This window comes from Aedes aegypti, chromosome 1 (assembly GCF_002204515.2).
Source record: "Aedes aegypti strain LVP_AGWG chromosome 1, AaegL5.0 Primary Assembly, whole genome shotgun sequence".
Taxonomy (NCBI): domain Eukaryota; kingdom Metazoa; phylum Arthropoda; class Insecta; order Diptera; family Culicidae; genus Aedes; species Aedes aegypti.
Genome location: NC_035107.1, coordinates 161,792,491 through 161,820,436, shown reverse-complemented (window position 1 = coordinate 161,820,436; position 27,946 = coordinate 161,792,491). Strand labels below are relative to the sequence as shown.

The 27,946-nt window shown below is 36.9% G+C and overlaps 1 protein-coding gene across 2 annotated transcripts in view; it reads right to left on the bottom strand.

The window, feature by feature from the left end:
• The window catches only part of LOC5576869 (mucin-3A), a 168,913-nt gene extending 141,322 nt beyond the window's left edge, over positions 1-27,591 (bottom strand). The window contains exon 1 of one of the 2 annotated variants that reach the window (XM_021852790.1): positions 26,694-27,591. In XM_021852790.1, coding sequence (XP_021708482.1) covers positions 26,694-26,991 — 298 coding nt within the window. In that variant the 5' untranslated portion in view covers positions 26,992-27,591. The remainder of the gene's footprint in view (positions 1-26,693) is intronic. The other variant, XM_021852803.1, reaches the window with a different exon arrangement.
• Between the last annotated feature and the right edge of the window lie 355 nt (positions 27,592-27,946).

Sequence of the window (27,946 nt, the reverse complement as noted above, 5' to 3'; positions counted from 1 at the left end):
GCTTTCGCTTTGTCTCATTGTTGTCCGTTCGCTATCAATCGGTGTCAACTTATCAGCAACTGATAGTCCAACGATTGTCGCTGCTGGTGAATCAATTAACTACAATTTCTACTTAGAAGGCCACTCGCACTAGCATGGGCAGTCTACACCCACACTTGAGTGAAATTGTCGGGGTGTCTAACACAAGGTATATTTTTTTAGTGTGAAAGTTTGTTTCAACCTCTCAAAGGATACAAAACTAAATCAAATAGGGAAGATGTACCGGTATTCGCCATAGTACCACCATTCGTCACCCCAAACGGATAAAAATCTGATTACCACATTTACACGTCCTGAAATTCATTACTTGGTTAGGTCGTGATATCAGGAATCAAGGTTCCTGGAATTATAATAATGGTTCTTCATAAGCGTAACATCCAGATTGAAAAAAAAAGCGGTGCACTTTGCTTCAACTCATTCGCATCTATCACCCATAATTCAACTCGAGCACTTTAATCAAAACTTTGTCTTAAGAACAAACTTTTGATATTCAAACAAATTTTCAGGTCAGCCATGTTGTATGCTGTACCAATATAGACTAGCCAGTAGCGCAACCAGGATTTGGCTCTAGGGGGGGTTTTGTGAAGCTGAAGATTATGTGTTTTTGGTAAAATAAAACGGGTGTAAAAACTTTCGGGCTGAATAATTTAAAATTAGGCTGATACAAATATTAATTTTCTTTTATGTCACCTATGGGCTTCAAAAATACGAAAATTTTGAAGGGGAGAAAAAAAAAGATTCATCATTTTTTTGGCATCAGTTGAGATTTTTTAATTTTCGAAGTAAAACACAGGTAAAATAAAGGTCCAGAGGACGATTGAAAAAAGTTGAACAACTATCGTTCAAAATAAAAATTCGAAAAAATAACTTTTTTTCTATTTTTATTTTTTTGTTCCTTATTTATTTTTACCCCCCCCCCCTTCGTACCTTTCAAGTGGTCTCGGACATAAAAGAAAATTAATATTTGTATCAGCCTTATTGCGAGATTACCATAAGAAAAAAATAACACCAAATGCAAACTTAAGCTTTTCTCTTCCATTCTGGGCATACATTTTTATATCAATTTACAACTCTATTCAAAGGAAATCTTTTGTACCTGGTGAAGTTTTCCAAAATGCGTATTACATATCGCGTAGTTTGTTCGAAAGTTTATCCAAGCTACATATGGATGCGCGCACATACACTGTAAAGGATCAACCTCTGGCAACCAGGCCTGTATGAATACCCAATACTGTATGCATACTTTTATAACGACTTGGCTGTATTTTGCTAATGTCAAATGTGTTTACTTTGTTCTTTTATTACCAACCGCGAATTACAAGATTATGTTATCTCCCGAAGTAATATCTGGATTTTTAATCGAGTTTCTCCGTCCATCCGAAATCCCATTTTATACACACTTTTCAACTATCAGAATCTTTCAAGTACAAGTCGCAGTAATAAGCATTGCGACTGTCATTAGCAGTTTGTCGAGGACAAATCAGCATTGTAGATATTGAAGCATTTCCATATTGTAGACGAATTTTCAGCTTAGCAATGGAATCACCATCTTCCATAATCTTTCCTAGGGTTTTTATTTGTAATCTTATACTTAAAACTAAAGAACTGCTTCTCCGGAAATTCACGTGCTATCTGGAGATCTTGAAATTTGCCAAATGCTGAGCCAACTAAAAGATTTTTCAAAGCATCGAATTTTGCATCAAACAGCTTTTTGAACGGTATAGATATACAAACATATTTGCATGTTTGTTTGATACAAACTTCTCTTCGAAAATCTGTGGCTAATTTATCAGAAAAAGCTAGTAAACTACGTTTTTAACTCCTTCAAAAGTCTTCAAATTAGAGATCCACAACTCAAAACAACATAATTGTCAATACAACTTACTGGTCCATTGTTTGTGGACTGTGGTGTTGAGTTTCAAAAATATATTTAAAATTTATTATAAAAAAAATCTGCTCTGGGGGGGGTTTTGACCCCCAAAACCCCCCCTTGGTTGCGCCACTGAGACTAGCTGTTGTAATACCAGAAAGAAAGCTCTGCAGAGAATTCAAAATAAAATTTTGAAAATTATTCTGAGGCTTCCTCCTTGGTGTAGTACCAATGAATTACATAGAATATCCAATGTTGAAACATTGGAACAAATGTCAAATAAAAATATTAATAAATTCAGGCAAATATCGTTACAATCTTCTATTGCCACTATTAATGCGTTATATATTTAGGTTAAGTTAGGTTAAGTAAATTAAAAACGTATTTTTTTTTCTTTTAAAAGCAGGTGAAATCAACTCACCTGTAAAAAATCTGAACTGCTACGGCAAATGAAATGTTATATGTTGTTAACCAAATTAGGATAATAGTGTTGTCTAATAACACAGAACACCTAGATATAAGAAATGAATGTAATGTTTGACATGATACTAATAAAGAATTTAAAAAATAAAACACGAGCACTTGGTAGTGTGGTATAGTACGTGACTCTCAGTCAGAAGGTTCTTGGTTCGTATTCCGTTCTAGCATATTTTGTTTTTTTTTTTTCATTTTATCAGGTTGATTGACAGAACTATAAATAGATCAGAAAAGGATGCGCGAGTCATGATTTTGGAGCATTCAATACATGATTTCGAGCAATCTGCTACAAAAACATAACAATTGTGTTGCGTTACGACAACGTGTTCCAGTTTTCGCCACTCCAGATCTGATTACAAAAAAAAAAAAATAAAGTTTCTGACAAGTGTTCTATATTTTTCCTGCTAAACGCATGGACTGAAGGCTTTCAAAAGTTCTTTCCTATGGTGAAAACTGGTTCTCCTACTCTATCTAGAAGTCACATGCGTTTGCAACATGGTTCTGGTATTGCTGCAAAACGTTGCACAAGAAGCGTTACATTTGAAAAGTTTTCCGTTCTCAAGCATTTCAAGTGGTTTATGGTTTCTGGTAAATGCCTGACCGTTTATCCTTGAGGGTGTGAAACTTCCTACCAATGACTCTACAACTCATATTGTTTGTGCTAACTAGCTAGGAAGAGAGGAAAAGGAACTAAATTGAAACAGTAAATTTTATGTCATCTCAGTACAGTCGAATAGGAAGCCTGTAAAATTGGAAAAGATTCACCTCTATGGGTTTACTCCAACTTCTTTAGTTTTACATTGTAGAGAAATTGAGAAAAGTTTCCTCATATCTGTATTCAGTATATTTTTTAGCCGCATTGGTGTGTTTTTCGTTTGAAATTTCAAGACTGCAGGAAATAATTCCTAACATTTTTTAAGGATATATGAAGAAATATGTATCATACTAACACATACACTACCCTCTAAAAGTATGGAATCGCTTAATCTAGTTTTACAACATTCGTTCTGAATATTACATTACTTCCTTTCATTAATGGTAAAGTGTCGCAAATAAATAATAATAATAATAATTACTTCCTCGAAAACTTACTTACGGGTGATTGTAGAAATATTCAAAACGGGTTTTCCAATACCCGTCAAAGCGATTTCACACTTATAGCGGGTAGTGTAAGCTCAAACGCCTATACAGTCGTTCATGTGAATTTTCTTCTGCCTAGACGCCCTTGAAATTTGAAACCATTAACTCGAGAGAGTATGGGACGATGCTTGCGTGTCGTTATTTGTTTTTTATGTCTGCTTCCAATCGATGTCTACTGTTACATGCTTGCTCACAGGAAAAAAAGTACTTTCAACGGAAGTTTTGTCACGTTTTTCGGTGCTGATGGAAGCGGAAGCACCTAAGGATCTATTATCACGATTAAGTTCTTCCTTCGGTAAAAAGGGACATCCGTAGTTGTGGGGGATCAGTGTTCTCAAATCGAATGGGGACCACGATAAAAAAAAACATTGAAATCGTTGCACCTTCCCCATTTGTTATTCTTGGAATTGAGTTTGTCTGCCCTCAGCGTAAATATTTTATTAGCGTAGCGGCTTGTAGTTATAGACAGTTTAGTGCCCCCGTGTGTATTATTATTGTAGGGAAACTTTACAGTCTACATAGCACAGTTGGAGCCTACGATAATGATTTTTTAGTTACAGTGCTACTTTTCATTCAGACTGTACGAGGTAAATGGACTACGCCAGTTTAGTTTAAAACCTAATCAAAGAACAAGTAAAACCGTCTTTTTTTGATAGACTAGTGCGAACAATTTTACTCCCTTCCCGTTATGCAATATAATAATCTATTCTCGTAAGGCCATAATTAGACACAACGCAGAACAAAAATAGTTTGCTCAATGGATCATTTTCTCATAATCTTGTTTTGAAGCTTTTAAAACTCTTAAGGTCAATGATCCATTTTCAGATTTCACCTCTTCCGAACAAAAATAATCATTGAACCCATCTGTATGCCACCCGACTACAAATGATTTGCTTCTCAGGGTTTATTTTGAGATACGTTTTCTTCACTTTCTTCGCAGTCCGCCATAACATGAAAATCGTGATGAACTTCTCCACACAGATATCCCCCTTCTTGCTACCATTAAATTCCCACTGCATTTGAACTCAGTGTTCTAGAGCACTTCCACAATTATAAACTGAAAGATTTCTTCGCCAAAGTTACATTTTTTTATATTTGCCTATGGTATGGAAAGCTTTACAGAATATCGCAATATATAAAACATCACTGTTTGCGAAAGTATGAATTTAACGCAAAGCGATCTAAAAAAACTACAAGACATTTTATTCGAATAATGAAGAATGTTAATAGTTAAATGCAGGGTGAATGCCATACAGGGTGAATGATGAAAAAGTATTATGTTTGTTATCTCACCAGAAAACAAAGTTAAGGTAGTCGTCAAATGTCAAATACTATTTCAGATTGAAATACAACCTTATTCAGTTTGCTCATATACAATTCAAAAACTATAAAATAAATGAACACGCAAAATTAACTATCCAATTAAGTTTAAAAGCTTAGCTTAGCTTAGACTGACTACACATATCAATGGTTGCTATTCCGTGATTGACCGAAGTCAGTGAAAATGCACAAAGAATCAACTAGAAGTTCGGCTGGGATTGGCCAGAATCTTCTTCAGTGTGCATAATTCAGTGCCTCTATTTATACAGGGTCAATAACGGCGCCGGCCACGTCCTTGCAGTCAGGTGGGATTGGGGGAAGGAATGTTAGTGTGTAACCTTTGCTATTTAGAGACCGTGTTTGCCTCTGCATCTCTACAAAGGTCACTGGGAGGGATGTTTGTTAATGGGGAGGATCGTTGGGTCACAGGATTCACTTTGATAAGCGATTAGATCATGATAAACAATGATTTGTGAGATATATACATGCTTATATGTAAATATAATATTTTCATTTGATATGAACAATTTCTATGTAGAGGAAAATTATGCCGACACTTGAGGTGACGAACCATTCAAAGTTTGTTGAACAAATACCTAAATGTAACATTCCTACAGCTGTCAGGACGAAAGCATGTGTTATTATATTTTACTCATTTGAAAAGAAATAAAAAACTCGATTGGTTGGGACATCATAGAACACTCTTATTCTTATGCCGACACTTACAGTGGCGAACCATCCAAAGTTTGTTAAATAAAGTGAACCTTTCGCAAGTCTACACTTGTAGTGTCAAACCATTCAAAGTTTTTTTAATTACAAAAATAAAGGTATATAAGAGGTGTTCTGAAAAAAAAATGTTAAACATAAATAAATCATGAATCAGAGTTTGTGTCGACACTCACAGTGACGAACCATCCATAGTTTGTTGAAAAATCATATTTACATCCCACCATTGTAACGATTGAATGTGCAAGTCATACATATTTTATAGATTAAAAAAAGTAGCATGAAACGAGCTCACCAATTGATCCGTTATCCTTGACTGAGCAGCCACAATCCACTTTCAGCTTCACTAGTTTGCTCGGCTATAAAAAAGCACTCAGGAAAAAAAATAGGCGCGCGCGACCCGAAAAGGAAAAAAAAAACTGCTCGGGCTTTCTTGACGCACTGCTTAGGAGCAAGCGTCAAGGTCGAAGGGTCAAACAGAACTAACCGATCACGGCACTTTTTCACTTTCTCCAACCGAACTCACCGATCACGTCACTTTTTCACTTACGAGACCGACGCGCGACATGTTTGATCCTGTCCTCGTCGCTCTCCCCGGCAAAAGCAAGTGTCAAGGTCGAAAGATCAAACAGAACTAATCGATCGCGGCACTTTTTCACTTTCTCCAACCGACTATCCAATTAAGTTTAAAAGTGTGTAAAACTCAACCTTTTTTATAAAAAAATGAAAAAATGTAGCTCTTATAACACGATTAGTACCCAATTTAGCATACTTTTGATACAAAATTGATCAGCAACGTTCCGCCGAATAATTCAAGAAGAAAGTTCGATATAAAATTTTGAAGGAATACCTGTAAAAGTCCATGCACGAATTACTGGAAATATTAATTGAAATAGTTAATAGAAAAACATGTGACTAAATTTCAAATGGAATTTGTATTAAAATTCAGGAACCTTATAATTGAGACACAGAGAAAAATAGCGAGTTCTAATCAATGTTCAGGTGGATTTTCTGAGAAAATCATATCGATGTGGATGAAAATTTATGCATAAATCTCTGGACGATTTACTGAAAAAATCACACTTGAGAGAAAAGTTTTGGTGTTGAAATTTTTAGTCAATTAACACTCTTGGAGCTACTTCAGAAGAAATTCTTGGAGTTCGTTTAGAATAAAATCACGAAGAAACTTCTTGGAATAACCATTGCAGCTTCATCTTTCAACGAACTCCTGGTAGAATCTTTGGAGGTTAAAAGCATATGTATCATTTTTTGAATAAATTGTTTAGAGAATTTCAACAGGATTTATAGAGAAATTTTAAAAGAACAATCTGGTATAACTTCAAAAAAAAAAATACTTAGACAAATTCAAAAAAAAAAAAATGGGAGAAATGTTTCCAATAAGCTTTGATAGAATCTAGCAAATTCATCGAAAAGTTCTCAGAGCAAATCTAAAGCAATTTCTAAAAATAAACAAATTCTACGAAGAATTTGCAAAAGCAACAGCATATTGAACGTGTTTTTGTTGTAAACATTCCAGGAGGTATCATTGAAGGATCTCTGAAAAAAGTATGATTAAATAATTCAAGATATCTCTGAGTCCATTGAATTTTATTTTAATCTGAACAATGTTCCTAGCTTTTCAAAACTGGTATCGTAAAAACAGTGAAACCTTCATGAGTCGATGTTCTATAACTCGATGTTGCATGACTCGATATCAACTTATGGAACCATACTAGAAACAAAATTTCATGGTTACTATGATGGTGGTTTGACTGTGATACCGTTTTGATTCATATTACGGACACTTAAGGCCTCAGTGAAGTATAACCCAGCATAGAGCATACCAAATAAATCATCCTGTATGATTTTTTAGTGTTATCGAGCGTTGGAATCCCTTAACTTTCGGATGGTGGGCAAAGAATACGCTTCCGCAACATGAATAATTTTAAATAAATAAAAATGTGTGGCCATTTCATGATTCTTAGGCGGCATCCACAAATTACGTAACGCTCTAGGGGGAGGGGGGGAGTAGGCTCAAGCGTTACGGCTCATACAAAAATTTGAAATTTTTCATACAAAAAAGCGTTACGGAGGGGGGGGGAGGTGGTCAAAAATTTTCAATTTTAGCGTTACGTAATAAATGGACGCTGCCTATTCCGGACGCTTCCTCACTTTTGCCCCATATTCCGGACACTTTGATTCGAATTCCGGACAGTTCATGTTAATCATTAATGGAACAGTCAAATCATCAATTGAAATCGTCAAACCACTAAAGAGACGTCTAAGGTAGTTATGCATTATATATTTGCAAAGATATTTATGGAAAAAGTTTAATAAAACGAGCCTCGAAAGTGAGAACTTTTGGACGGCAAAAATTGAAACATTTCGTGTGAAATGTTTCCCATACAGATGAGAGTGTCCGGAATTTGAAGCTGTCCGTAATATGAATCAAAACGGTTCATAACTGCAGAATGTTTTGCGCCCTAAATATGGTTGAACATTAATTTTCGCTAATTTTGAGTGAATCTGTAGTATTGTCTTTTTCGTAGTTCTGGATGAAACAAGAAAATTTGGCGTTCTATTGGATAGAATTCAGTGCCCAGTCAAACTTTGCAGATTGTTTATCTAACAGATTCTTCGATATATAAAGTGTTGTTTGATATTATATTACCAGTGCTGCAAGGAAAAAAAATGAATTTTTTTGTAAATATTATAGAGTCGTTTGTTTTAGTCATTTGAAAAGCAATCCTGCTCCACGCTTACCGCATTCCAGAGTTCAATTTTCGCCGATATTTCTCAGAATGTCACCAACTTCTAGGAGCACCGTATGAGCTTATTTAATTCTAGATGGCTGTATAGTAAACTGATGCAAATTTTGAAATTTTTGCTCCCCTATGCTTAAACGGTGTTAATTATGATAAAAATCGTTCTCCCAAAATTTGAAGTGATTTGGATGAAATTTGGTTGTGCACATGCCATTTGAAGTTTATATGGAATTTACTATGAAAATTGCAAAGCTTTTGTGTTCAGTCCTCTAACTGCCCGAAATAATTATCTATGGAAAAGTGAACAAACTCTTTTCATGTGAAATCTTCCCAGCTACAACTTTGCCGAAGACCACATTTTGATGGGACGTAAGGATAATTTGTTATTATTGATAACAAAGTCTAAGCCAACACTGCTTTTTTGCTGTAGAACATAGTAGCCTGGATTACTTTGACCTATTCTATCCACCAGGAGCACCACTGTTGCCTGCCGGGCAGTTGGTGAAGCATGTAAAATGCAAACCCACTTTATGATGATGAGTAACAATTTTTCCTGACGTCCAATCAAAATGTGGTCTTCGGCAAAGTTGTAGCTGAAAGGATTTCGCATTAGAAGAGTTTGTTCACTTTTCCATAACATATTATGACGAAGAGATAGGGGGCTGAACACAAAAGATTGGCGTTTTCCATAGTAATCTTCATATTAACTTCAAATGGCGTGTGCACAGTCAAATTTATTCCGAATCACTTAAAACTTTGGGAGGATGCTAATTACCATAATTGACATCGTTTAAGCATAGGGGAACCAATATTTCAAAATTTGCATCACTCTACTGTATAGTCGTACCGTTTCATGAAGTCATTAATCTCTATGAGTATCTACTAGTATCAACTAGAGTTCCAACATCTTTTCTCAGGCATTCACGCTTTATGACCGCCCACTTGAGTATGCCGGTAGACAATTGTAATTAGTATAAGTCAGTTTTCTTCAGATTTGGAACAGCTTTTCTTAACAAATCAACATTGACATAAGAGGAACAAAAAGTCTAAAAACACACAGAGTTTTCATCTACAATTTCGTTTCGCAATTTCAGCTCACTGTTCTTTTTATTGTAGAATTACATGCATTGCTTATGTAGAACATACCATAGCAAAAGAAGCAAATCACTTTTTTAAAGAAACGATCCAACATTGTATTCCAGTATTACTCATGCTAGAGTATACTACGTGCCATATCAAGATTTAATTCAAGTATGCTTGCCGCATGAAATCATCAAAATGTTCCTTACGAGTGACCCCTGGCTGGGTCTAGGGGTTGTCTAATTGGATTCTGGAGAATCCTTACGTTTATACAACGGACACACGGAACAACTATTCATTGAAGATGAAGAATTTTTGTTTGACGAAAAGACAGGGGCTAACCTCCACGAAATCGAACCTACATTCCGTAGTAAAATACGCCTAAACTATTGACGCCGCTAACCTCACGGCTACGAAGCCCACATTTCTGTGGAAAATCCTTGCTTAGTCAATATTATGTTTCAAAAAATTTTACAATTTTTTATGGGTACAGCAAATGACTTCTGCTGTTTTTGTGTGCTCTTTGACTGTAGTCAATCATTTGATATCAGATGCCTTACTATGCAAGAAATTTAATTTAAAATAATCATTTTCAAATTATCGAATATTGTTAAATTTGACGCTAGAAACCGTTTTTTCTTTAAGTTTATTTAACTAGAATCATTTAGTTTTGTTACACCTAAACCTTTTTTTGTAATTACGCTTCCAATGAAGTTTCTGTATTCTTACACTACTTTGAGGAATTGTTCCGTTCTTGGACAAAGGTCACTTATGCGATTATTATTTTGACATGACCTAGGAATACAAATAGTATACAAAAAGTTTATAAAACATCATTGAAGATATTTAAGCTATAAAAAGTGTGTAGAACACCTATCAAAATAAATATGACGGATCTTCAGATTTATAACATAGTCCTATCCTACGGAAATCTACTTGGAAATGGACCGTTCGGAAGTCTGGTCATCATTTAGTTCCATAATTATGATGGAACAACGTCAAAATGATATTTTTGAAAATAAAAAATGGGTTCCGATTTTGGCACGGTTCCGTTTTTGGCAACTGAAAATTTCGACTTTGTTGCCAAAAACGGAATCCCACTGTACCTTATTTTGTATGGAGGACATCGAATATCAATTTTTTTTTATCAGCAAATCACAGTTGCTATCTTCCCTTTGATTGATTATTCTTCATTTTATTTCATCAGTGTTGTCAGCTACATAAAGAATTTTACATCATCATATACACACTTAATTTAGAAAGCCGAATCTCGGCTTATTTTAACCGAGATCCACACAGCCGAGTCGTCAGCAAAAAATTTCCTGAGATCTCAGGAAATAAAAGCCGAGTGTCAGTAAATCGTGCTTCGTTGCTATGCAACCGGACAGTTCGTTAGCTGAGTCTCGTTTAAAATTGGGAAACCGAGATTCGCACAGCCGAGCTCGTGAAAAAAATCTTAGTGTGTAACATAGGATGACACTGAACGCTACATCGTTAACTAATCTGAGATCTAAATTGAATGCTTTACACCAGATTTTTTTTGTTTATTTAAGATTCTTTAAAATATTATTTTTCAATATAACACCAGATGTTAAATATCATAAGTTTTTGGACTTTCTTTGAGCAGTGTTGCAAGCTTCCAAAAATGTTGTTTGTATCATATATAAAACATGAGATAATGAGTGGGGCAATCTGTAATTTTGCTAGAAGTATGGTATTCTTATAGCTTGTCGTTAGTTGAAGTTATTTAGCTGATATTTGTTCTCATAAGCAGGTAAAATTAATTCATCTATAAAAATTCTGAATTTTTATGCCAAATGTAATATATCGTTAATAAAACGTCAACAAAAGCTTAATTTTCTTTAACCAAATTAGGTTGACATTGTTGCCTAACACAGAACATCCAGATATAAAATAATGAATTAAATGTTTGAATTTATACTAATGAAGGAATTAAAAAAGAGCTTGAGAGCGTTCCGTTTAACGAGTGTTGCCGTTAAGATAATTGTGGGTTGCTCTCCCAAACACAATGGATGTCACTTAACGATTAACTTTTCTGAATATTTTACTTAAATATTACGAAGCGTTGGCAGCTACCAAATGATGGAAAATTGGATTCAACTGGGAAATTAATCCCTACTCTGCGAATATTCGATTTAATTGTCTCTCTTGGAATTTGTTATTTGAACTTTCCTCCATTGTTTAAAAGTATTGTTGCCAGCTACATGAATATTTATTTGTCGGTAGATTACAAGGCGTGAAACACCTTCTTCAAAATGTAATTGTATTCTAATGCAACACTAATGGCTCTTTTGATGACAATTGAATACTGGTGGTTTTAGCTTGAGTTCAAAAGAATAGATGGAAATTTTGGGATATTCTTAAACCATGTTGCAACTCTATGAAATATCTTGGATCTATATTTGAAATTAGCATTTTTTAAAAACATAGGTCGAGATGTACCAATATGTGTGGCCTTCACGCATGCAATCTCAAAAGAATCTCTTCGAACGAACGGCTAAATGCCTCAGCTAAACTGTCAGCAAGGCATGCATCGTGAAAGTTTATTCATGCAAAGCCTCGCGCGTCACCGTTTTCAGCAAGATAAAACCAAATCTACAGCTTTGGCGTGCAGTAGCTTCAATACCACCGTAGCAGTTATTTTGTGCAGATGGGGAAAGTTACGCCTCAATAAATTTGGCTACATTATTGGCGCAGCTGACATTGCCTTTCAGTCGTCCTGCACAATCATTGGAGCGCATCCATTTAAGATACGCAATTGCTATAAATGAATGACAATGGCAAACATGACTGGGTTGCCGAGCTGCATAGATCATGCTTCAGATAGCTAGCTATTAGATGTTAATCATTTATTAAATTCTTTTTTAAAGGTTTTGAAACGTTTAAATTTTTGAACATTTTTTGAAAACCCATTATAATTAGGGGTAAAAAATATTTCCTTAAAGTTAAAATTACATGAAATGCTAACTTGTAACTCACTCTAAAAGTGAGGTTGGGTATCAGAGGGTTAAGTTCGATTGAATCGCTCGTGGGTGGACATCCCATATAAGATAAAAAAAAGAATCGATTCAAGACGTCAGTGGGTTTATGCGCGAAACATGAAAATCGTCATACGGTGCCAAGCAAAACTCTGGCAGCGCTAAAAGTAAGATAATAGAGGTTATGTATCAAAGAGAATGGGCTCTTGGGGAGTCTTTCGTGATGGTTCAACGTGTTGGCGTCTTGCTGGGCTTCAATTTGACACACACGTTTGGCTAGACTGGTTTTTATGAATCGAAATTTTGCAGTGATTCTCTACACTTGCGTTCCTTCAGCTCGAGTCGGGAGGCAGCACGTTTTTATGGAGGTGTACAGAGTTTCCCTCTTCGTCGTAGTTGGTAAATGCAGCCACCGGTGGTGCTGCTCAAGGTGCAGGATTCAATATAAAAATATAAAGGTGCGTTGTGTTATTAGTTTTGTGTTTTTCTCATTCATTTCTTACACCATGCTCACACAGGAGGGGAGAGCCCAATCCGGACAGGCATTGTACTGGTAAATATTTAAAAAAAGGTTCAGCTCACCTTCGCACACAGGAAAGTATTGTTTCAGCGTGGCAGGGTGGAACATAAAATATTTCCGGTGTAGAGCGGAACAAGCAAAAGTGGGTTTTCGAAACACTGATAGCCGACACGGAACCACCATTCTGTATAGTACTGTACTGTGTGTTTGTGAGTATATATTCAATATCTACGACAAGAGCTTTTACCTGTTCAATCTCAATCAGATGATGGTTGTTATGATAAAAAAAACGATTTTTCTTCACGGTTTATACAAAGCACGAATTTTCTAAATTTTCGTAGCGGAAGGAGAAGTAATTTATTCGCATGCTATACTTTTTCTCCGTACGCTTGTTTATACGTAAGAAGAGCAAGAGTTTATTAAATTGATTTTATTTGTTCTAGTCAGAGCTGTTAAATGTCATGAATATCACGTGACTTTGACAATTGAATATTGCCAATATCATCCTTCCCCGTGGAAAATGTCATCGGAAAATGTTTTTCCCGGTGACTTTTTCCGAATTACTATCGGTTGACAATATTTGCTGATGCGATATTTCGCTAGGGAGGGTGCTATAAGCATTTTAAATTTTCACAAATTTTGACATTTAATAACACTGGTTCTAGTTTAAAAATGTTTATTGATCATGATCACTTTTGTGTGAACGGCACTTTTGATTCACATAACCATAAGTCATTTATTTAAAAAAGGTCTGATGATTCATCGTACAAACTGATGTTTGTAGAAGTGAAAAAAGCGGCGTGAAAACCTGCGTCAGACTTTTTTTTTGGTACATTACAATGTTCTACAAGCTATGGAGTTCGCAGATGATTGTCGGACCATTTTCAATAATTTTTTTTCCGAACTTTTCCCAGCTTTGCAATGATCTATACTACCGTGCAAAAGTTTGGGTTCACTCCCACAAAAACATACAAAAGTGTTTTCTCCATATCTCTTTGTTGATTTTGAATAGTTTTCAGATTTTTCCGCTAGAATTTTATAAGTGCTTTTCAAAGAGTATAAGATTGTGATTTCAATGACACATTGATTCAAAATTTTGGTCGATCCAATGCTGAGGAAATCAACCATGTTTTTTCAGTGTGTTTTTTGAAAAATGTCACAATTTTAAGTAGAAAGTATACGAAATTATTCATTAACCTACGAGAATAACTCAATGCCTTTCGAATGCGGCATAGAGAGCTTCAATTGGACGTGTAATCACAGAGTTATGAACAAAACACTTTTGTATTTTTTTTTTGTAGTGAACCCAAACTTTTGCATGGGAGTGTTTGTCTATGTGCCAACAATGTGGAATAATAAAGACATTCATGTTAAAAGCATAAACTGAATCTAAAAATTCAGATTTTATAGTATGAAGGAATTTCAAAGTTTAAAATAAAAACGAATTAACGCGAAAAATAACAAACTTTCGGTGTACTTTTGAACAAATTATTGTTTCTGCATGTTTTAGTCTGTTATTCCACAGCGTGTATTGGCTGTTGTTATCATCGATTTAGTGGTTTTATTCGAACATGTTAAGGACTCCGAAATGTATAGGATCAAGCATATAACAGTTTATGTTAAATAAATTCATTTTAGATTTTTTAGTAAGGGCAAAATTAGCAACATTATAAGTCAATTACCGCCAATTATCACCAAAACAATGTGAATGCTCGAGTTTGTCTGCCCGTTCGGCGAAATAAATTTTTGAACTTTCTTCTCGATCTAATGTCAGAGAATAACAAAACTAAAATAAACCTTTATTTACACTTTTGAAATATGTTTGAAACTATTGCTTATTGACCAGAACAATACTTACGTGTATCAATGCATAGATTTTAAGGTTATTATTGTTTAAATTTCACAAATTATGTTCGTCACAGTCCTTACCTCGGATTTTTCAATATTTTTTTCTTGAGTTTGGCATGTCGAGAGAAAAGATTCGGAAAATAGTTTTCTTAAATCAAACCAACAAACTTCTACAGACATTCAGTTCAACAATTTGCCGGTAATTGCTGGACTTAGCCTTAGTTGGAGTGTGTTCGTTCAAGATTTGTAAGTGATTAAATGATTGTATGACATGTGCTTTAATCAACAAACATGAATAATTTTTGTCAGAAATCTATTCTCGAGAATAGAAGTTTTGTCATTATACAATTTTTTAGGTTATGTTTTCAATTATGTTTACACTTATATGATTTCTACTGCCGATAAATTGAAAGCTACCGATTTTTTGACCTTGTGATTTAGATATTTACCATGATTTAGATTACCAGAGTAGAGAATTACAACAGAGAACTACATGAAATAATAATTTTTAGAGTTTGATTAACAATTTCGCGATTTCTATTTGATATTGTCGTAAATTACCAGAATATATATGTATTGCCTCTGTCTGTTTAAAATACTTTAATGGCACTATTTAATAAAAATAAAATTCGGCCATGCGTCCATTAGGCTATAAATCTATAAACCATACTCTTGATAAGGCTGATTATTCACTCCTTCCTTTAATTTGTGATTTTTGTATTTCTAGTCCCAGAGATATTCTGGAATTCGTTGAAGGACCATCACGTGGCAGTGATATATGGTGAAAATCTCTGGCCACAGTTTTTTTTTTCATATTCAATCACTGATTAGGGACTGTATTTACGTAAGACAATTTACGGGATTTTCCAACTCCCTGTACACCCCATAGTAAGATTTTTTGCATGAAAATTAAAAATAAATTGTACAGCACGTGAGAAATTTCAATGCATAGTACAGCATAATATCTGATGCATACATCAGAATTTCGAAAATAACTGGATATTGCCACAATATTTTCTCTATCATTATCAACGATTTTTAGTCCTGGGCAAGTTCATCTCGGGACCAACGACTTCCCTTCCGAATGAAGTCATCAAAATACTCTTTTTAGTACTAACTACTACCCCAGGCCCGTCCTCTCACAAGAAATATTTTGAAAATACAGGGGATAGGCAAAAAGATTGAGATAGACAAAATTTTGCCTAAATTCAAATGCTTATAACTTTATGAAAAATTTATGAAATTGGATGCATCCGGAAGCAATCGACGGCAAACTTAGTCCAGTTTCAGGAACTTGCTTGGGCATGCATATTGGCCTCCGGGGACCAGAGATATTCCGGATTTTCCGAGGTCATGTCCAAATGGCATTTCTTCTGTCGCTTGCATTTTTGTGCGGTGTGAAGTTGTATAGATGTTTACAATTTTCCTAGAAACTAGAACTAATAAGAAGTTGAATGCCGGCGGACGCATTAAGATTCGTTGAAAATCTTCAGAAATATGACCGTTTCCGTAAAATTGGTTCCGGAAAATATGGTCAGTCATGTTAGTATTACCAATCATGTAAACATTATTTGGAGCTATATCCAAGTGCCATCAATCTTCAAAATGATGCTTCCATTAGCATATTCAGAACCATTAGATGCACTGACCACTCTATAGTAGGGGAAAGTGGTCAATTTGGAACATATATGGAGCCATATCAATATGGGCATCAAACTTTAATATTTTCAAAGGTGATGCTTCTGGAAGCATTTTCAGCACCATCGGCTGCCATGGCCATTCTATAGTTGGTTTTAGATGCCCGAGAAATGTGGCCAAAGGAAAGGGAAAAGGATTTATTCTGGAAAATAGATTATTTCAAACAACTTTCAGGCAAATTTCATATAGTATAGCCAAAAGAAAGAAATGCGAAAATCGTCGTATCATATCTTATGGTAGCTTTTATATGGGAAATAGAAATGAAACAAAAGTGTTATTCATTGTTTGAATTGTTTTATCTGTATAGATTATGTTTTTCGCTTCGAACATGATTTTTATCTGTTACTTTCTGCATACTAGAGAGGAATCGGAAGCATACCTTCTAATTTTATCATGCACTCCTCGTGCTAAATATCTTTGTGATGAAAGCTTTTAAAATGTCAACGATGTGGTGAGGTTCTTCACAGGACTTGTCTCGAACATTCGCCCATATCATATGGTCAGTGTTAAGTCAGAGAGGACCTAGTACAAAACTTGGGAAAATTGGATTATTCTGTCATTACATGCAAACCTCCATTTCACATCAATCGGATTTGATAAATGTTGTAATATGCGAGAGATATGTAATCAATTTACTCTGAATGATCAATAAAAATCGATAAAAGTTTGTAGTCAGAGTGGACAATGTGCCAACATAGCAACGAAAACGATTAGCGCGCTGAAGAATTAGAGAAAATGCAAAACCTTGCAAGTGATTCTTGTTTATTGTTTATTACATTTTTTCAAGTTGATTCCAGAGCCCGAAAAAAGTTGTATGGAGTATCCTAGAACCCGCTTTTCGGACAAGTATATGTTGGCCGATACTAAAGATTTTCACTTGGTCCACTCTGATTGAACGCATATTTGAATATTTCTGTTTGATCTAAGTTATCTCTAACTGAATTGAAAATTTCTTCCTCAACCAACCTATACGAGTACCTCTGTATTTATTTTTTTTATTCAACTTTAACAACAAATAAAGGCACCCAAACCAATAAGACGACAATGCTCCCTTAATTATGGCTCTGGCAAAATATTTTATTGTGACAATGAAAACCACATTCTTATAGATTTCCTCCAACCACTGATGGCAAACTTACTAATATTTTCAACAATTGAGTGTGGATTTGTAAGTTGAAAAATTATCAGCAGAGTGCACGATGATCAAACGCTTTTTCTGATGTTTTGACAAAAAAAACCTTCAAACTGTTTTGCTGTAGTACATCATTTAGGTTAATTAAAATAATATGACAAAACTTGTCCTATATAGAAGTAATGACAAAATATACTACGGTAATAAGAAATTATATTCGCTCCCTAATTTTAGCATTTTTTTTTCATGGGCCATACTGTACAATCGGTTTAAAAACTAGAACAGCTTTTTAAATCCGCCAATAAGCATAGAAACCCTTGCCACATGTGTATGTGCACACATAGACAGCCATCAAAACACCACGCCGTCGATTTGAACGATATTTTCAAAATCTAGATCACTATGCGCTGATAGCATCAAAATGTTCGTTTCAATCTCACCTCACTCTACAGGGACCCCATAATAATCGTTACGTATGACTGGGTTTCTGGCGCTCAAACTCGCTGCTTCCTTTTGCGTTCCTCGTGCTTTGTCATTTAATTATTGCACCATTCAAGGGTTTCAGCTCAGCCCGTCGTTAGTCAGAATGGTGTTTCTGTGCTGCGTGTTAGTTGACCTTGTACATATGTAATCACGGAGGGGAAAGTTTCGTGGAATGCACTAAATTACTGGAAGATATATCAACATATAACCTCAGTGGACGTATTTCTATTGGATTTCTGAGCCGAGGAAAGTACGATAATTAATACGACTAGACATGTAAACGAAAAATTTGGAATATTACATTGATGCATGTAACCCACTCAAAGTATCCGTAAAAAAAAAACAAATTTTCTATATGTTGGCTTATATGTAACATGCCGGAATCAAGGTTATGTACGGTGAGTTTATTCACGATAATTACAAAAAATAAATAAAAAATTAACTAACAAACATGATTTGTTGGACTTATTTGTAAAATTGCACTGTTCACAGTTACTTCCTTCAAAACACCATGTTTTAAGTTTGTTGTGTTTACTAACTAACTAAATGTCGTATAGCTCAAAACGAGAATGATCAATGGATTAACTGAGGCCAAACTATCATATAATCACGCCTGATGTAAATAATTTGTATGCTCTAATGAGAAAGGTTCACAGTACCTGCTTTTTTTCTCAAGAACAAATAAACTTTTATAGCTGCATACATCTAAAACTATTTTCGTCAACCAAACTGTTAATGGAATGTGTTGTACCGTTTTCCCTCGTGCGCTTTCCGCCGTTGACGATAGTTTTAACCTCAAAATGCAGTTTTTAAAACTAGGGGAAACATAAGGGTGAAACCACTCATGTGCCACCCGGCAGCTCTCGGCTTACGACCATACAACCGCGACGACAGCCAGCAAACTTACACCCATGCCCGTTACGCCAGTCGGTTACTGATGTTGGCTTCACAGTTGTAGCGTTGTTATGTATTCCACATTTTATTGTTACATACCGACTATGCCACGGACGAACTGCTTACCGGTGAATATGGGCTGATGTGGCTGTGACGAAATGAGTAAGAGGGCTTCAATGTTCTAAAAATAATTATAAATTAAGTGGCACCGATTTTTTTATCAGTCTAATGCATTCCCGGTTTCGTGTAGTGAAAAAAGTCGCCGATCATATAAGTGGAACGCATGAAGTTTCCACACATGCTCGAAGGGGAAACAAAAGCCTTTGTTCCGATATGTTCTCTCGAATAGTTATTAATCATGATAAGTGAAACAGATTTCAATTTATGTGTTCAAATCATTTTTTTCTATTTTGGGATTTTCCATGATTTAGATGTTATATGTAGATTTTCCACAATAAACAAGAACTTACTGAACAATAGTATATATAGGTACAATTTAGTAACCTCACCAAAAGTTTCTATGTACATAATCATTAACGAATTTTTTAACATTTGTATGAATCAATCGCGTGATCGGGTGGTGGCCGATCAATGAACGAATGTGCAAGTTAAGAATCAAAGGCCGATTCTTTAACTTCAGCATAATCAACGTGCTTAGCCCACACTTCGCAAGCACTGATGATGACAAGGACGCATTTTCGCGCAGCTCGAACGCAGTACGACCGCTGCCCAAGCCATGACGTTAAGATCATCAAAGGAGATTTGAACGCTCAGGTTGGCCAGGAGGAGGAGTTCAGAACGTCGATTGGAAAGCTCAGCGCCCACCGGCTGACGAACGAGAACGGCCTACGACTGATAGGTTTTGGCGCCTCCAAGAATATGGCCATTCGTAGCCCCTATTTCCAGCACAGCACTTCTCCGACACAACCGACGTCAGAACCTATCGTGGCGCTAACATTGACTTCAACCACTACCTGGTGATGAAGAAACTGCGCCCAAAACTATCCATCATCAACGATGTACAACGTTAAATTTGTTTTACCAAATTAGGATGATAGTGTTATCTAATAACACAGAACATCTAAATATAAGAAATGAATGTAATATTTGGAATGATACTGATAAAGAAATTAAAAAAAGCAATGTACGACGCCCGCCTTGGTACAATCTAGCGCGACTGAAACAACCGGATGTCACCAATGCGTACGCGCAGCATCTTGAGGCAGCGCTGCCGGATAAGGGCGAGCTCGATAGGACCCCTGTAGGACAGTCAAAGCAGCCACTAACGACGCTGCCGAAAGCATTGTCAGATACGATATGACGATTGGTTCGACGAAGAGTGCCAGTAGGTTTTAGAGGAGAAGAATGCAGCGCGGGCTCCAATGCTGCAGCATGGTATGCGACAAAACGTGGAACGATACAGACTGAAGCGGAAACAGCAAACCCGCCTATTCCGGGACAAAAAGCGCCGCCTGGAAGAGGTGGAATGTCAAGAGATGGAGTTGCTGTACCGTTCTCAAGAAACGCGGAAGTTCTATCAGAAGCTCAACACATCCCGCAAAGGCTTCGTGCCGCGAGCTGAAATATGCCGGGATAAGGGTGGGAGCATCGTGACGGACGGACGCGAGGTGATTGAAAGGTGGAAGCAGCACTACGATGAACACCTGAATGGCGCAGAGAACACAGTCACAGAAGGTCAGGACAGCTAAGGCGATGTCTACGTCAGCACAGCGGACTGTGGAAACCAACCAGCTCCCACGATGGGGGAAGTTAGGGATGCCATTCATCAGCTCAAGAACAACAAGGCCGCTGGCAAGGATGGTATCGGAGCCGAACTCATCAAAATGGGCATGGACAGGTTGACCGCTTGTCTGCATCGGCTGATAGTCAGAATCTGGGAAACGGAACAGCTACCGGAGAAGCAAGGCGATAAACTGGAGTGTGAAAATTATCGTGCAATCACCATCCTAAACGCCGCCTACAAAGTGCTATCCCAGATTCCCTTCCGTCGTCTATCACCTATAGCAAACGAGTTCGTGGGAAGTTATCAAGCAGCTTTCATCGACGGCCACTCGACAACGGTCCAGATCTTTTCCGTGCGGTAAATCCTCCAGAAATGCCGTGAGTACCAGGTTCCTACGCACCATTTGTTCATCGATTTCAAGGCGGCATACGACAGAATTGACCGTGTAGAGCTATGAAAGACCATGGACGAGAACAGCTTTCCCGGGAAGCTCACAAGATTGATTAGAGCAACGATGGACGGTGTGCAAAACTGTGTGAAGATGTCAGGCGAACACTCCAGTTTGTTCGAGTCTCGGCGGGGACTACGACAGGGCGACGGACTTTCGTGCCTGTTGTTCAATATTGCGCTTGAAGATGTCATGCGCAGAGCCAGACTTAACAGTCGAGGCACGATTTCCACGAGATCCGGATAATTTGTTTGCTCCGCGGACGACATGGATGTTATTTGGAGAAAATTCGAAACGGTGGCAGATTTGTTCACCCGCCTTAAACGCGAAGCAATAAGAGTCGGGCTTGTGGTGAATGCGTCGAAAACAAAGTACATGCTGGTTGGTGGAACTGAGCGCGACAGGGCCCGCCTAGGAGGCAGTGTTACGATAGACGGGGATACCTTCGAGGTGGTGGACGAGTTCGTCTATCTCGGATCCTTGTTGACAGCTGACAATAACGTTAGTAGGGAAATACGAAGGCGCATCATCAGCGGAAGTCGTGTCTACTATGGGCTCCAGAAGAAACTGCGATCAAGAAAGATTCACCCCCGCACCAAATGCACGATGTACAAAACGCTCATAAGACCGGTAGTCCTCTATATGCATGAGACGTGGACTATGCTCGAAGAGGACTTGCAAGCTCTTAGGGTTTTCGAACGCCGAGTGCTAAGGACGATCTTCGGCGGCGTGCAGGAGAACGGCGTGTGGCGTCGAAGGATGAACCACGAGCTCGCTCAACTCTACGGCGAACCCAGTATCGTGAAGGTAGCTAAATGATACTGGAATGGTACGCTTGGCAGGGCATGTTGCAAGAATGCAGGACAACAACCCTGTAACTATGGTGTTCGCTACGAATCCGGTCGGAACAAGAAAACGTGGGGCTCAGCGAGCTAGGTGGATTGGCCAGGTGCACCAGGACTTGGAGAGCGTGGATCGCAGTCGAGGATGGAGAGAAGCGGCCATGAACCGAGTGAATTGGCCAAATATTCTTGGCGAGGTTAACCCGTATAGGTCTGAGTGAAAGCCAAAAAGGTAAATCCCTTACCGCTCAGCGAGTTCTTAACGGATTCAAATTATTTTTTGTCCGTATACTGGCACACATATCTAGCCTCTAGAAGTGGTCAGAGGATCTCGGGAATATGTCTGTGGCCAGAGTTATTCCGGTGGGTTACTGGGTCAAGTCGGGTAAAAAACGGCTGTTTTTTGAAACATTCCAAGTTATCTGTATTCATTTGCAATGACATCTATTAAAATTTGCATAAATCATTAAGATCTGATTTTCATTATTATAAATGAAGAGTTTGGGACCGTTTGAAATGTGCTAAATGTGGCCACTCAAACCTTATACCCGGAAGAACTGGGTATAGATTTTTTGGATACTAAACCGATTCAATGCTCGAAAACTTTAGATCAGACATAATAGTTCAATAAAATGCGTTCCCATTAGTTTGGCACAGATGTTAAGATACAATTTAACCATTTTATCGTACATTTGAGGCTTCCCGGAGACCCGAAAATGGTCATTTGTAGTATCAATCAAATGCAGCACTCATGGTTATCCATTTCCATCATTGCTCAAAAGGTTTACACTGATGCAATTTTCTTAACATTACTTGATATAGTGGCCACATTATAGCCGATACCGAAAATTATCTGTGACATGAAATTTGCTTACCTCCAGGGGCACAAACGCACAGCACCCTTTCCACCCGACCTGACCCAGTGACCCACCGGAATAACACCGGCCACAGGAACATTCCCGTGATCCTTTGGCCACTTTTCATAACTAGATATGTGTACGAGTGTACTGACAAAAAATCATTGAAATCCGTTATGTATTCGCTAAGCGGTGAGAGTTTTAGATGTTTCTCTTTCACTCAGGCCTATACGGGTTAAGGTGACGATGAATCGAAGTCAAACTTCAAATTGTCAAGAGCACGAATCTGGAGAACCAAACATCCGTTTAAGCTGAAAACCTAATCGATTGGTCACCATCAGCGAGTGACCAATCGATTAAGTTTTCAGCTTAAACGGATGTTTGGTTCTCCAGATCCGTGCTCTTGAAAATTTTATGTTTGGCTTCGATTTATCTTCACCTTAAATAATAATAATAATGAATCGATCAATCATCATCAAACATTGAATAGTTACTGAAAAGAAAACCTCTACTACCCATCGCTGCAACGTTGAATCTGTGCAAATTGAACATTTGTAGAGTAAAAAGGGGCAAAAGATCGAGTGTGGCAAGAGTTGTTTTTCAAGATTTCTAGCTCCATTTAAAACAAGTGTCACAAATGGTATGGTGGTTATATAGTTTCCACAATAAACAAGATAGAGCAAAACAATAGTATACATGGGTAGAAACTAGTGAAATCCCAAGAAGTATCTACATAATCACTAACAAATTTAAAACATTTGTATGAATCAATCAATCATCATCAGAAATGTAATAGATGCTGAAAAGAAAACCTCTAATACCTATCCTTGCAACATTGAATCTGTACAAATTTGACAATTATAGAGTAAAGTGGGGTGTTCGAGTGAGAAACTCTTGTTTCAAAGATTTCTAGCTCAATTGAAAACAATTGTTTTAAATGACATGGTGGTTCGAGTTGTATCCAAGTGAGAGACTTTAACTTCAAATCGAATAAAATTCCGAAAGATATGGTTTAAAATAGCAATTTTCGATTCAACTTTCATTGCATGGAACAAAATAAAAAGAGAATCTTATTTAATTTGTTTATGTCAGGGCGTTTTAAAAGCTGCTTTGAGATGTACTAGATTTGGCATAAATACTTGTAAACAATTTTTGGCCCACAGTGGGGAAAAGGTTATTTTCTCGCGGAAAATAACTGAAAATTGTCAAAATACACATATTATCTTCAAATTCTTCAATATGAGTTTGATCGTGCGAAATAGGTCACCGAAATTTAACGTTTTTACTTAGTTTCGAAAAAAAAAATCATTTTTTTGGGTATATCGTAATTAACCCTGTGTTGGCCAATTTTTTGGTAGAAAATTGGTTGTATTTCTCTGCAAACAAAAGTTTATGGCTGGTTTTAAGTATAGAAAGTGTACCGGTTATGGCTATAGTGGTTCCCTATTTGGCTATATGCGAATTCTCGAAAACTTTCACATTTAGAATACTTTTGAATTTTGTAACATCAAGATACATTTGATGTCAAACAACTTAAATACACGAAATGATTATAAATTTAAAAATAATAAAATTATCACGTATGCCTGTTATAAAAGTAAGGATATTTTATATTTCAGCCAGTGATCTTTTGCCACGCATTAGATTCAAGCTTTTGCCCCACCGGTGTTCCTCAGACGCATGAAATGTCCGCTGCAACAACTAAGAATTTCCATCTTTAAATTCAAGTTCAATCATCGGAATCTCAAAGCAGCAAAATTAATGATTTTTGACTGTTTCAATTTACGCTCAGATGGTCTGAGCTGCGAAAAGACATTATCCCGAATGAGGTCTGCCGCCGTACCGTTGTTCGTTGTTGGCATTCGGCAAGATCGAGACTAATAGGAAAAGGAAATACAAACATCAACAACCGGAAATTCATCAATTCGATTTTACGGAGAATATATGTAGCTTAATTGGTTGGGTTGCTTCGAAGTTGAGCGCGGTTGTACAGCGCATTGCATGTCGGGATTTGGAAGGGAAGATGTGGTGGAAACTAGAGTATGTATAGATAAAAAGCAGACGGAAAGAAGCATCAACACGTTCACTGGGAGAAGAAGAATCATAGAACAAAGTGGTGAAACGTCAGAAGTGTAGTGGGGTGTAAGATAGCATCCCTCTACTAAACAGGCGTGATTGTTTATTAGAGGGTTAAGACGGAGTAGTATTTCGATTTTTGTCACGTCTCACAAATAAAAATATTTTGGCAAATATGCCCTACACATCCAAGTAACATTTCAGTTTTCATTTTTTTTTTTCAGGAAAAAAATGTAATATTTTTTTACAAGACCGTTATCGACAACTGGAAAAAACACCAAGATAATTTTCATATCTCTAATATATTTTTTATTGAAATGTTCCAATTTCATGAACAATAAAGATCAAGAAATGCATAAAAAAGACGTTAAGATGAAGAAAGAGAGAAAAATGTTACCGCATGGCTAAAGTTTCTTAAAATAAATTAATATTTTCCAATATCTTAAGAAATCAGTTCTAGAGCTTCAAATTATCTTCAAAAGTTTCGCATTTGTTTTTCTACAATTAGTAAAGCAAAATTTTAAAGGTATTGTGATTTATCAATTGTAAACGAATTCAACAATATATCATAGAATATGAGGAAACTCGTCCTACCTATCCGAATGTTTCGATAAACAATTTTGAGCCAAATTTAAACTCACCAAATTACGAAGCCTGCGTATCATCAGTAGTAGATTGCAAAAAAGTTTGCATATTTTTCTTTCACACTTGGAAAAACGGAAGTTTCTTCTAAGGGTTTGAAAACTCAACTTATAATATTCCCACATAAACTAAAAGCTCTCTCATTTGAATCCTTCTAGTAGACATGTGGTCACGATGATAGGGGTTCCAATAAAATGGTCAGATGAAGTTGAGTATCTAGATACCAAATTAACTTTCAAAAATCACATTGAGGCCATTCGAGCCAAATGTAAAATATATAAAAAAAATCTGTATCCACTTAATAAGGCAAAATCGAAACTTTGTCTTAAGAATAAACTTTTTATCTTCAAACAAATTTTCAGACGTGCTATGCTGTATGTTGCTCCAATATGACCTAGCTGTTGTTATACTAGAAAGAAAGCTCTACACATGATTCAAAAGAAAACTTTGAAAATGATCTTGAAAATCCCTCCCTGATATAGAACTAATGATTTACATAGAATATCCAATGTTGAAATATTGGAACAAATGTCAGATAAAATCACAATAAATGAAAATGGAATGGTATTCTTCTGCCACGGTAAATGGACTAGCTGTGGTAATACCAGGAAGAAATGTCTGCAAAAGATTCAAAATAACAAAAATATGATGCTGAAGCTGGTATGGAACTGATAAGATATATTGAATATGATATGTTGAAACATTGGAACAAATGTCGAATGATTTTTTTTAACAATTTTAGGCAAACATCGTTGCAACCTTTTCAGATGAAATAAATGATTATTAATAAAAAAAATTATCCCCTAACTAATCAAAATATTTAGGAGATGGAAATATGATTTTATTATGTTACTATTTTTAAGGATATTCTATAGTCAAATGTCAATAACATGGCGGAAGGAGTCTGCAGTCATAAATATATCGGGTTTCATAAATACACCACCAATCTCATGATTTTCTCATGCCTCACTACATCGCTGGACCACAGCTTCTTACCTACAGAAAACAGATGCACAAAGTGGAAAAAGAAGCTTCCGACTGTGCGAGAGGCTTCGGAAACTGGTTGAGTATGTAAGAGAAGAGGGGTACTTACGGACTGCGACTTGCTTTGGGTCAAATTCCTCCACTCGTTTGGAAAGATTGTCGATTCGCTGTTTTATCCCAAGTGATCGTTCACTAACACTAGCCAATTCCTTGTTGAGTTCGGTGAAAATCTGGTTCGAGATGAGCACCAGCGAGGCCAGCTGGCGGAGGGCATTGCTCAGCGTTAGGTTCGTGATCGCTTCCAACTCATAGTCTTGAACCGGCAACGCAGCTGTTCCGCGTGAATGGGACGGTTTTGTCGACCGTGCAACATACTTCGGGGTCACAACACGCTGCACGAAAGGCATCTTTGCATCGTGTTGTGCACTGGTTGGCGGCGAAGTCTTGGACGTTGACTAAAACCGCTACTACAACTTCAATTTCGCGCTCCGTTTACACCACTACTAGACGTTCCGCACAACGATTCACGTACTTGCAATGAATTCATATTCGATGGTTTGATTTTTCAGCTCATCAGCAGCTTATGTTTCGTTAAATCTACTTTTATACCTTAAAAGCATCCAGAACACGTCACATTATTCGCTGAACCTGTTGAACTTAGTTCAGATCACAGATGCCAACTTATTTCAATCTTCATTTTCAAAACTATTTTAACGTACGAACAACATTATGTGCACCTTATTCAACTTATCACCCATAAAAGCACACAACTATCAATTAAATATTAACTGAGTTTACGAAGCCATTGATAGCATCTGCCGTTTATTTTCCTCAACGGTCGACATCCCAAACTGCTGCAGCACTGTGAACCCGATTATTCAAATTAAGCATAGGCACAAACATTACACTACTGAACTCAACACCTGAACTCATTGCGGTTCGGTTAAGCTTGAAAGGAACGGAACCGATAACCGGCATCGCAGCAGGTCGACCGACGAAACTAAACTAACGGGCGGATGAGAGAACAGCTTGCCTCTACCTTGCTTGAAACAATCGCTCGCGCGCGCTTATGTTGCATGTTGGCCAGGGGCTGAGAGGCTGTAGGCATGGATTGCGTTGCTTGAAAGTTGGTGGAAGAGAAGGTGGCTATTTTGAGAGAGTGTGAGCAATGTTGAGCATAGATTGTCGGTTGGTACACATCCAGTGTTGCCATGTTAATATAGTATGTAATAGAGCAACTCTAGGAACTGCACCAATTATTTCTGCATGAATCTTCTTTATGACAATTTTTTTTCTGAAGATTGTTAATGAAATGCATGCAGGTTTGTTTTTTAAACCAAGAAGATGATTTTGTTATAAGAT